The 12,305-nt window shown below is 51.1% G+C and overlaps 1 protein-coding gene across 1 annotated transcript in view; it reads right to left on the bottom strand.

The window, feature by feature from the left end:
* The window catches only part of POR (cytochrome p450 oxidoreductase), a 31,402-nt gene that overhangs the window by 6,263 nt on the left and 12,834 nt on the right, over positions 1–12,305 (bottom strand). Inside the window, exons 3-8 of the mRNA XM_074922624.1 lie at positions 5,002–5,050; positions 4,031–4,159; positions 3,258–3,407; positions 1,668–1,792; positions 677–766; positions 148–246 (exon numbers count right to left, since the gene is read on the bottom strand). Coding sequence (XP_074778725.1) covers positions 148–246; positions 677–766; positions 1,668–1,792; positions 3,258–3,407; positions 4,031–4,159; positions 5,002–5,050 — 642 coding nt within the window. The remainder of the gene's footprint in view (positions 1–147; positions 247–676; positions 767–1,667; positions 1,793–3,257; positions 3,408–4,030; positions 4,160–5,001; positions 5,051–12,305) is intronic.

The following is a 12,305-nucleotide window of genomic DNA, read 5'->3' as shown; positions in this document are numbered from 1 at the left end:
GCCCATTTCTCTTGGGCAGGTATCTGCGACATGGCTGCATTGCAAAAATGACACTGCCCACATAGCACGTGTTGTTAGAAATATCAAGGCCTCTGCCAGGCAAAGCCTGGCCCACGTACACCCTGCCCGGGGCTGTGTGGCACTTACGGCTTCTGGTTCTCGTAGCTCTTGAGACGACCCATCTCACCCGTGTAGACTTTGTTCATGTTCACATCTGTGTGCACCACCAGCTCATACTGGCGGATGCTGGAGGAGGAAGGGGGAAAGAGAAGAAAGTCAAACCAGAAATCACAAGGTACAGCTAGAACCAACATCTGCTTTGCTGGATTTGCTGCAGTTCAAAAACAAGTGCAACTTCAACCCCTTTGCCCCTCTCGAGACATCAGGAATCGGGCAGAAAGCCCAAACCAGGAGGAAACACCAGCTTCACTGGGAGCATCACAACCCAGCAAAGCCCCCTACAAAGGGACCAAACCCATCACATCCCCCTTCGGAACAGAAATCCACAGCTGGGTTCAGGCTCAGTCCAAACAGCCCCCACTCACTTCACATGTGCCCTCTCAAGTTTGGGAGGCAGCATACAGGAAAGGGGACAACAGCTCAGGGCTGATGCCACAGCCACCACTCAGAAGCGGCCAATCTCTCTGCACCCAGAAGAACCTGCTCCCATACCCACCTGGACTCCTCTCCTGTAGCCTCCACCCCAAAGTGTTCACACACTGCTGGCCAGAACTGCTCTCTCCAGGTGATAAAATCTTCTTCCAAGCTAGTCAGGGCAAAAGAGAGATTCAGTAACCCTGTCCAAGGGGGAGAGAAGGGCTATTCCCAGAGGAGCCATCTGAGATCCCTATGGAATTCCTCCTTCACCACAGGAAAATGCATTTGCCCTTAGATCCAAGCAGTTTTGGTATGTCTACATGCCCACAGATTGCCAGAAGAGCATCTTCTGATCACTAAGTGGGTAGGAGGGAACTGTGCTATACCAGCCACCCCTTCCCTTCACCAGTCTGCCAAGGAAGGCTTTGTTATTCAGACTCTGTCTTTAAACAACTCATCTCCCCCTCACCCACTCCTGGTATTAGGTCACCTTCCTAAAGGCAGATTCCACCATGGCAATGCTTATTTTTCTGGGCTCAGAGTCTCCCACATAGAGCACATCCCTCTCATCAGATCTTGCAGCCCTCAGAGGTAAAGCCGCAGGTTGATGCAATTTCCTAGGTTAAGCTGGTTAAATTAAGCTGGTTAAGTTGAGCATTACACAGTGCTCAGGTGATTATAGAGAAGTCAAAAAACCAAAAATCATTGTCAAAGTTAAAAAATTGCTGCCTTGCACCATAAAACAGTTCACAAGGAGATGGAGTTTGCCTCCTGCACAGGGTTGGGTTAGCAAGGGAGCTGCAGGTGGGCAGAGGAAGCTGCAAAGCCTCCTCAAGTGTATAACTAAGGTCATTTAAAGCTGATGTTGGCTTTCCCAGACACAGGATCCTCCAGGATACTCCAAGTGTACAGGGATCCAATTGTGGGAGAGCACACAGAGACACATCAGCTCCCACAGCTAGTGCTATGGGAGTTTACTTCTGTCTTAGTAGTAGAGCCAACTCCCTGCCAAGGCCCCTTCCACAATGCTTTAGCCAGCTCTGCCCAGACCTCCAAGCCAAGCTACTCACTTGCCATCATCATCTCCCAGCCCAAGTTCAAAGATGCGTTGCGCTCCAAGTTCCTCCAGTCTCTTGTCCACATACTTTCCCATGGCATTGAAGTGCTCATAAGTCTTGTTCCCCAGACCAAAGACCTAGAAAGGAAATGCTGATGAGTGTGGAGAAGCAGCGGCTGGATGTTTCCCATCCAGTTGGCATCCTCCAGCCAGCATCACCCAGCAAAGGAATCACAGAATCATCTTGGCTGGAAAAGACCTTGAAGATCATCCAGTCCAACCATTAACCTAACACTGACCATTCTCAACTCCACCAGATCCCTCAGCACTATGTCAGTCCAACTCTTAAACCCTTCCAGAGACGGGGACTCCCCCCTGCCCTGGGCAGCCCATTCCAATGCCCAACAACCCCTTCTGAAAAGAAATGCTTCCCTAATATCCAGTCTAACCCTGCCCTGGACAGCTTGAGGCCATTCCCTCTGGGCCTGGCGCTGGCTCCTTGGCTCAAGAGCCTCATCCTCCCTCTCTGCACCCTCCTGTCAGGTAGCTGTAGAGGGTGATGAGATCTCCCCTCAGCCTCCTCTTCTCCAGACTAAACCCCCCCAGTTCCCCCAGCCGCTCTCCAGCAGACCTGTGCTCCAGACCCTGCACCAGCTCTGTTGCCCTTCTCTGGACACGCTCGAGTCATTCAATGGCCTTTTTGGGGTAAGGGGCCCAAAACTGAACCCATTCAGCGAGGTGCAGCCTCACCAGTGCCCAGTACAGGGGTAAGATCCCTTCCCTTTCCCTGCCTGGCCATGCTAGTGCTGATACAAAAGTTGAAGACAGACAGCAAGTCCTCTCCCAGCTCCCCGTCAGCTATTCGTGGACCTTGAGTAAGAATTTACCACTGGAGTGTTTGTTGGTCAGTAGGTACCACACCTCTGCTGAGCCAGGCCTTGGGCACGTCAAGGGGATGCACATACAAGAGCTGCCTGCACCATCTCCTCGAGGGACCAGGAAAAGGCTGGACTCCCTGGAGAACGACTGCTGCCCCTTGCCTCCCACAGATCGCTCAGCAAATGTTTGCTCAGTGCTTACACAGAGCAGCTTAACATCTCCAGCAGTGGATTTTCTCCTCATTTGCAATTATTATGCTGCCTAAGGAATTTGGCTGGGCTTTAGGTGAGGTGGCTGTATCTCAGCCAATTATTCAGCTCAGCACAGGAAGAGTGCTACACACTCCAAGTGATTTAATTTGCAGGAGAAGATCTGGCCTGGGGCTGCTCAATTAGCTTCTGAACAGCAGCAGCAGCAGCCTGTAACTCATTTACAGACCTTGTATTCAATGCCTGCTGGGCTGTTTGTGGCAAGACATTACCAGCAAACCCTTGTGATTTAGGGAGTGGAGAGAGTACTCTGACATCTGCATTTAAAGCCCCCCAGATATATGTTTGCAAGCATCTATGAAACCTGGGGAGGAAGACAATAGGGGCTGCATCTGACACAGGCGTACAAGGCATAGACATCATGTTGTGCCTTTACCCAAGCCACGTGCAGGCACAGTGGAAAGCTTCTGACTTTCTTGCCCAAATGCAACATAAGCTGGAATTGAGCCACTTACTGCAAATCGGAGACCCGACAAGTCAGCATCAGCCTCCTGCAGCCAGTCGTAGAAGTCTTGGGCATTGTCCGTGGGATCACCTTCACCGTAAGTGGCCATGCAGAACACAGCCAAGGACTTGTCAATCTCTGAGAGGCGACTCAGATCCGACTACAACCAAAGGAAAGAATAAACCCTCAAGGGATCCCACAACACGGTTATTGGGCAAGTCTATTCCTACAATACAGAATACCTCTGGTGAGCAGAACAGCACCACGTAATGTCAAACAGCTGATCACAAAAGGGATTGGAAAAGGCCAAACCCACTCAAAATGGCAGGGGAAATAAAAGTAACCACCCTCGCTGGACTGCAAGTCAATTCTTCTACCCCACCAGAAAAGCAATGGGATTTTCCATACAAGGCTTTAAGGGACCAGGACTGTTGTTCACTCTGGAGAACACCACAATGTCAGTGCCTCTGTCCAAGCCTGCCGCAGCATGGGCCCAATGCTAACTACAGAAGGAATATGGAGCAAGTTTCATGCTGACAGTGGATGATTTGCACTTCCCAAACACTCCAGACCACTTCCCTTTTTCAGTCGTGTTGCAGTGCTCACTCCAGATCTGTGGAATAGCAAGGACCAAGTCCATCTCTCCATCTCTCAGGGTGATCTTTTCTCCCCTCAACAACATGACAAAAAGGGCAACTGTCCCTTGGCCAGGCTCCTTCTGTTTATTTTCAGGGGACACTAAAAGGATGTTACCTATCCTGAGGCTGTTCATGGCTAAATTACCAAGTCATACTCCTCTGGATCTGCTGCCATGCCCCGAAGGCCATAGCGATGAGCATCTTTGGAAAGACGATTGGCAAACTCCTCTGCTGTACCCGTCTGGGAACCATAGAAAACCACTATGTTTCGCCCCTGGAGAGAAAAATAAATCCCTGTTAAATGGTGATTACTCATTTGGCAAATGCAAGGATGAAGCACATCTTGTCAGAGGCAAAGGAAACACCTGGGATCAGGAGCCCTGGACTGCAATCTAAATGCAATGAAGAGTCTGCACTCGGTACAGGACTCCAGGCTGGGTTTGCAGCAGAAAACTCAAGGCTAAGCTGTTAATAAGAACATGAGTCCTGTCAATCTCAGAGGGATGACTCAGGTCAGACTAAAACCCAAAGCAAAGAATAAACCCTCAAGATTTATTCCCAGCCTCAAGGCTGCAGTGTGACTCCTGGAAACAGGGAACTCCCTGGATGAGAAAGCAGATTTGCCTAAGCACCTGCTCTGCCACAAGCCACCTACTTTGAAGTAAAATGGAAAATATATCCAGCCCTTGCTTCTTCCTCCGCTTCCTCTTGTGTCCAGTCCAGCAGAGTCAAAAGCTGCCAGTTCTGCGTACAACAGTTCCCATTCCATACTGAGCCAGTTTGGGAACCAACCATACAGATAAACAACTGCCAGCCAATGACTTTAAAGTCTTTGCCATTTCTCCTTCTGACTTTGATCTCGTATTACACTTTTTTTGCACTAAATTTTCACTTTAATTTTTTCTTCTAAGAATAACTCTCAGGCATAGACTGAAAGAGCTATATTCCTGCCCACACAGCCTTCCTCTGGATGCTCTTTGCAGCAGACATGTCTGTCTCTGTATCCAAACCAGCCCCCTTGCTGACAACTAGACAGACTCCAGAGGAAACTGGGAAGGACACGAGCTCCCCCACCTTCCTTCCCAGTGCCCCACATAGCCAGAGCAAGAAGCTTACCGTCTTCTTCATCTTCTCAATGAAGCTGCTGTCTCTCACTGGAGCTGCTCTGAAAGACAGGAGGAACCTCCTTTCAGGTAAGCACATTCATTCTTTAAGTTCAGAAATAAACAAGTGGGGAAAAAGTGGCTCCCAGATCGCAGGAAGGCTGCCCAAAGGGGTGAGAGTCCCCATCAAACACTCTTATTTATCCTGTCCCAGGGATGACCGTTGCTCAGCTCAGGACTTCTCTGCACACACCCATGGAGCAGGGACTCTGAGAGCAGAGGGGAAAAGCTGACCCCCTGCCTTACCTCCATCGGTAAATCCTCCCACAGGCAAAGCCCAGGCACTCAGCCCTGGGTGTCAGGAAACCTTTACTCTATCAACTGCTCCAAGAGGCTTCACACCTGAGCAGGTCACAAGGATCTCACAGAGCTACAATACAAGAGTAGGTCTCCAGATAAATCCCAGGGGCCAAGCCATGGTGGGAGAGAAGGGAAGAGAAAGCTCCCTGCTTCACCCACTGCAGCAGACAGGCAGGGGATCAGTCCTCACCCATGACCCCTAGGGCAGATTCCCCAAGCCTGAAGTCAAACAGGGCTAAAAACCAGCTGTTCCGACCTCAAAACAGCATGCCAGACATGAGTCCCAGAGCTGGAGAGCCCTGCAGAGCAGACGGAGGCAGCTGATCGGACCCACAGAGCTGCCGGCAAGGCAACCACTGCCTGCTGAGGTCCTGCAGGGCTGGTTCCCACGCTGGCGTTTCCATCCCCAGTGCGGATCTCCAGCACAGAGAGTGTTTGTGTTATTGCATGGAGGCAGCTTTCTCTAGCTCAGAAGCAGGACAAATCACAGCAGCGTCAGAAACATCGAGGCAGAGATTCACACCACACTGGCTACCCTATTAGGTAGGGAGCCAGAAAAGCTTTGCTATCCTAAGCACACCCATGGGGTTTTAGTGTCACAGGGTGAAAGCAACCCAGCCCCAGGGATCCTAGGAGCCTCACAAGCAGAGGTGGCTCTAGCTACAGTCAGATTAGGTGCTGGGGTCTTTCAAGGCAGGAGGGCAAGTGCCAGGAGCTCACTTGCTGTCTTCCCCATTGGAACTTCTGTAGCGGGGAGGTGGAACATGGGACCCGTTCCTGTTTCTCTTTCACAATGGAAGAATGCAAGGCTGGGTCTCCTGTGGGAAGAGAGAAGCCTCCAGGCAAAAAACAAATGGCTTTGGCTCCAGCCCATGTGAGAATGTGCAGAGCTCGCTAACAGTTTCCTAAACTCTTCAGTCCAGAGGGAGGGATCTCTGCGGATGTGCCGAGGCATTTGCAGAGCACACACACAGACACGGAGCAGCAGGGTGGGGGGTGTTCAGTAACACATGCCTTCAAGCACCCCTTTCTACCCAAAGGTATCAGTGAGCTCCATAACCAGGACTGACAGCTCTGAGCACCAACAGTCTCATACAGCATGCACGGAAGATGAGCAAACCCTACCCAAAAAAGCTACCAAAGGCAGCTGTGCTCCCAGGACAGAGCTGCTTTGCACCCCCCACTTTGCTCTCTCAGCAGTTAAAAGTCTCTTGTGTTGTCATTTGTCCCCGATGGGAACAGGGATATAGCAAGCATCTTCAGAGAGCAGCCCCAACCCTGCCCATGCTACTGTCGGGACGGGGGCTCGGGCAAGCTGCCCCCCAGCCAGCTCACAAGACTCAACTTGCACTTAGTTTTTGGCTCCCTGATGAACCTCTTTGGTTTACTGCCTTCTGCAAATGAGATCCAATTAAAATAGCTGTTGGGTCAACTGCTAAACAAAACGCTTTTAAAGGAGGAAAAAAAAAGTTTTAGATCCTTTCAGCAAGCTCCCTCTGGAAGAGAAAAGGGTGCAGCACATGGAGCTTGTCCATTTTCAAAGGAGGCAATCCTGCACTGAAGTGTTGTGTGAACAGTCTGTGGCTCAGACACAGAAGAAATAATGAGTCTGGCTTTTGAAAAAAGGCTACACAACTCCCTGAAATTTCTTCATCAGGGTGGCTTGAAAATCTGAGCTGCAAAAACGCACAGACACTGGAACAGAAATGACACTCTTTTTCGCTGCTCAGCCAGGAAAACTTTGTAGAGAAAGTGTGTTTTCAGCAACAAATGCTCTTACAGCTTAGACAGCTCAGGGTAGCAACTAGGAGTGTTAGAAGAAGTGATGGGTGGAGGAAAGAGGATTAACTCCACTGTTGGAGAGTCTAGCTTGTACAGATTGCCCACCCTTGGTGAGAGCCCACAGCACAAGTGACACCCAGGGCTCTCCGATACTTTGACTGCAGGAGAAAGAAAGGAGAGAGGAGGAAGTTCCCAGCAGCTCAGCAACAATATCAAAGTCTGTCTCAGCTGAACATCTCTCCTTCAGAAAGCTCCCATGCTCCTGAAAGCACACGTACAGCCAGAAGAGGAGAGAACACAGCCTGGCCATTGCAGAGAAACCCGAGCGCTGACAGAAGGGTCTCCTCTGGAACAGCCTGCCTCTGAGCAGAGCCTCTCCCCTTACCTCTCCTCCTGCCCCAGAAGGGAGAAGTACCCCACTCCACCCAGCTTTGGGGTGGCAGGAGCGACCCTCCGAGTCAGAGCGATCCCACCTGCCCATGGGGCAGATTAACTCACCTCGCCAGGGCCGCCTCTTCTCGCGGGGCCGAGTACACGCAGCCCATGGCCGGGGCAGGCAAGAGGCAGACAAAGAGTCGCAGGGCAGCCGTGTCTGTCTGCAAGGGGAGGTGTAGGGGGACGGATCTAACTTAGCTCTGGAGCAACACGCACACAGGCCTTTCCATTCTGCTCCTCCTGGGCATTAAAGCCAAGCGTCAGCCTTTTGTTAAGGAGAAGAGAGCCGGCACAAAAGGTCCCGGCACGGGTCATAGCAGGAATGGTCCTGCCCGCTCAGATCCTCAGATCCTCCTGGTGGGGCTTCGGAAGTTACCGAGTGGATCCGCGCAGCCCTGAGAAACTGAAACATCTGGCAGCAGTGGCAGAAAGGAATTAGGAGTGGAGAATGAAACCTCCCAGGATCCTCCGCAGCACACGGCCCTCTCCCATCCGCGTGGAGCAGGGGGACAGGACACAAAACCCTCCCCCAGCCTTGTTACCTTGGAAACTGTTTATATCACAGCTGCTTTTATAGATATTCTTTTTTAAAAAAAAAAAAAAAAGTCGACTCTGTAGCTGAATGAAACGATTCCAGACACTGCGTGAGCAACACTATGGGTAACTATGGCAGTGCCATTACGGAGGCAGCTCAAAGGAGTTTGTTCTCTTCAGGATCCTATTAAATTAAATTAGAGATGGTCGGTCTCTCTCTAACACACACGCAGGCAGCAAAGAGAGCTAATCAGGCTAAGGAGTTGGAGCAATTCCTGCCACAGGAAGCCCTACAAGCACCAGGGAATGGATTTCTCTAGAGCTGCAGAATAAGAGATAAGCCAATTCATGCCCAAAACAATGTTAAAGAGAGGGGGAGAAGGGAGGGGGTGACACCCAGCATACCAATCGCTGACTCGCTTACATCTCCCCAGGGCGACAGTCTGCACGACTCTGGAATGGGCACATGAGAAAGGAAAGAAATCTGTGATTGGGAAACACGCAGAGGAGGCGCAGCTGAAGAATAAAAATAAATTAGTGCATTCCCCAGCGAGGAAGAGCAGTGGCCATGGCTGCGTGGCGATCGAGAGCCGTTCTCCTTAATGACATCTGCAGAGCAGGCTGTGGGAAAGCTGCTCCAGTGGTTTCAATTAAGTCTGAGAATGGTCAAAACGCAAGCAATCCTCAGACGGCGGTATCCCAGCCTGCCCCACGCACACGTGTATTACACAACACAGGTACAGGACGTCTTCGTATGCGGGAAATCTCTGCATATGCTGGACTCTGACCCTTCTCTGTGGACTTCAGGCAGGAAAACAGCTCCTCTTGGCTGCAAGGGTGAGGGATCAGCAAGCGCCTGAGCTGTGGCTGAACGCAGAGATGCATTGTCAGGGCAAGATCATGACTGTTCCCAGGCCATGCAGGCTGGTGGAGCCATGCAGAGCAAACCCAGCTCAGGTGCTATCCAGAACAGGGTATTTTGACCATGCGTCTGTTCTTTCACACTCAAGAGCAGTTGCAGCAGTGGCATTTCTTTTGCAGACCCTGCTGAGCTGATGTGGCTCGATCAAGGTGTGCTGCTCAGCAGGGCTCCCCAAAACCCCAGGAGGGCACCCAGGTGCTGGACGCTGCGTTCAGGTCGGAGACTCTGCTTGCACTCTCCCAAGCTGCGAGCAAACCTGTTAAAGCAGCGGCCATCATGACGCATCTGAACTGCTGTTCACCACTTCCATCCTCCAGTCTTCTGAGGCCGAAGCTGAAGTTGGGGGCCAAAGTGACACAACAGAAACCATCACCCGATACCATCAGATAAAGTAGTTTAGGACAGTCTGGCGAGTCAAGGCAGAGCTGCAGAGAACGTACTGAAGAAAACACCACCTCTTCAGGTCAAGGCTCTCCACTTCAGCTGGAGACAGCCCCACTGAGGGCTCTCTGCCTTCATGGGTCTGGGACAGCTTCCCTGCCTGCAGAGGGGCCTGCCCTTGCCTGCCCATGGACCAGCTTGCTGTGTCCAGCCAGCCACAGGCAGTGGCTGACAGAGTGCTCCTGTATCTGGCTGATTTGCTTGTTCATCAGAAAGGAAACTCCACCCCAGACTCAAGGAAGACAGGAGGGAAGGAAACCCAGGGCTAAACAAGCTTGTTTTCCCCACTCATTTCCCTCCCAGTTCCAAGTGTCCTATAAAATAACACTGCAAAAGCTGCAGGAAGTCGCTGCCTCTGTCGTGGAGGATGGATGTGCCCCCAGCCACAGCCTTGACTTACAGATCCATGCTGCCCTCAGACCAGCTTGCTACAATGACGGAAGCGGGGCTGCAGCAGGCAGTGGCAGGGCCAGGCTTAATGTACATGAAAACACTACTTCAAAACCTCCTCTCAATCTTCACCTGCCTGGCTACCACTTTTCCAAAATGTAATTGTGTCAGACAAGGTCCTGAACAATCCTGCCTCTCCCCTGTGGTTATGGGGGACAGGAGGTGCTGCTCTTCCATAGCTCCTGTAGGAAGCAGTTGCACAGTGCTGCCCGCCAGCATCTCCCATGCAGACCGAGAAGGCAGCACAGACCCCACAGAGGAAATGTCGGCAAAATGCCCGTGAGTCAGCTCAAAGCCAAAACCTCCAGCCGCTCTCAGATGGAAGCCCACATGCTGAGGTCCTGCAGCAGGACAAGGTGGCAACACGCACCCAGGGGAGGAAGAAAGCTGCTTTACAGCGTGACTTCTCTGCCAGGTCACGACAGCCTCTGGAAGAGCTGCACATGATGGGTGGAAACAGTCACAAGGACAGTGAGCACAGGAGCTCTCTGAGTCAATCTGTGCCATGTCAGGATCTAATTTCAGATTGATAGTGCCATTTCTCAGCCAGCCTAGCTCTCATCGCAGCGTGGCTGTTCTCAATACAATCTCCAGAGGCAGCCACACACACTGATACACACAGCCCTCTCCTGCAGGCATGAGAGTGAAAGCATCCAACCGATCTGACAAAACAAATTCCCAAAGTAGGGCTGAGCAGGCACAGATAGCTGGGCTGCTACCAGCCTCATGCGCACCTGCCTGCACATGGTACTGCAGCCAGGGACATTTCTTTCTTTTAAAACCCTCCCAGCCACAAAACATCCTTTCCATCCTCCTGTGACATGGGTGTGTGCAGCCTGCCTGAGAGTTTGCTGTGAGCTACCCCTCCTATTACCCAGACTTCACAACAGCCCTGGCATCCCAGGCTTGCCTTCAAGCAGAGGGCTCTGCCACCAGAGGAGAGTCATGATCTGACCAAAGCAGGAATGATGAGACCAAACCTGCTCCTTTTCAATTATGACCTGAATTACAACACAAACACTGAACAACAAACCCTGAAAACTGAGGGCAGCATAACCCACTAAGGTAGACGTGAAAGTCTGAGATAACAGATGCACAACCACTTGCCGTGTTTGATTTAGCTTTTACACGAGGGTAACAGGAGCATCAATCCCTTGCTGAAATGCCCTGGCTTATCACCAAACATCCTCATCTGAGCAGCCTACAGCCACATCCTGCCATAGCTTCTTTCCACACTGGGCTGTAACACTTCAAAATGAAGGACTGAGAAGTATTTCTTGCCAGAGCAGCACACCCACTAAGTGCCACAGGGAGAAACTCACTTCATACAGGACACCTTGCTGGTGCAACTCTATGTGTTAAATCTTGAAGCTACTGCAAGCAGCCGGACATCACTTTTCCCCTCCTCATGGCACAGCCTCACAACCAGCCACTTGGGACTTGGGAGCCTACAGTGAATTTGCAGCTGGCATTACAGACACAGAAGATCGACCTTTGTTGTGTGGTTACCTTCTGCAAAGCACTAATACGGGAAAGCACAGAGCTGGGCTAAGGCTGAGGCCAGCTTTCTCTCTGTGGCAAACGACTCCCACACAGGGAACAGATCCCAGGAGACTGAAGGGAAAGATACTGCGTGATGACAGCTCCTACAATCTCTGCTGCCATGAGTTTCAAACCTCTATTTAGTGCTCTTACCAATGCTCCAGAAGGAACAGAAAGAATGAGCTAAAAACTCCAGCAGAAAACTAATGATAAGTTTGGTATGTGACTGAGACAAGCAATTAAATGCACCCAGATCTCCATCAACATGGCTCGTTCCTGGCCCTAAGCCCTTTGGAGAGGACTGGGTGGAACAAGGACCTCTCCCTCTCCACAACCAGTCTCCTGCTGCTGTGATAACGTGGCATCAAAGCCAAGCAAGTTTCACAAGAGCTGCCAAGCAGCTCATGCCCAGAAATAATCTTCCAGCTTCCCAAGACCATTTCTTCTCTTTGTAGCTAAGGGTAGATAAGATTTTTGGTAGGAAACCTCTTAAGAGCAAGTCCACCTTTCTCCAGATTTATCTAAATATGACTTTTATCACTAGTCAAAGCAATCCTTAAGAGTTTTGAAGTACAGCCAGAAGCTTTTCTGCCTTGCCTTTTCTTGCTTTGCTTGGGAAAGGCAAATTACTGATTTGGGCCACACAGCGGGCTAAGGCAGAACTGCAGCCTGGCTCTTCCACGGGAATTTCTGCATGGCGAGGTGAACATGCAGCCCAGAAGAAACGTGAGGGTAGAGATTTGCACTTTGGGACCAAGTCCCCTCACCTGGGGACCTCCTATAATCCAGCTGAGCCTCCTGCACAGCCTCCAAGGACCCACCCTAAGCAAGACAGAAAACTACACTCACCC

Source organism: Athene noctua, chromosome 19, assembly GCF_965140245.1.
Source record: "Athene noctua chromosome 19, bAthNoc1.hap1.1, whole genome shotgun sequence".
Taxonomy (NCBI): Eukaryota; Metazoa; Chordata; class Aves; order Strigiformes; family Strigidae; genus Athene; species Athene noctua.
This window is presented reverse-complemented; position numbering and strand designations above follow the sequence as displayed.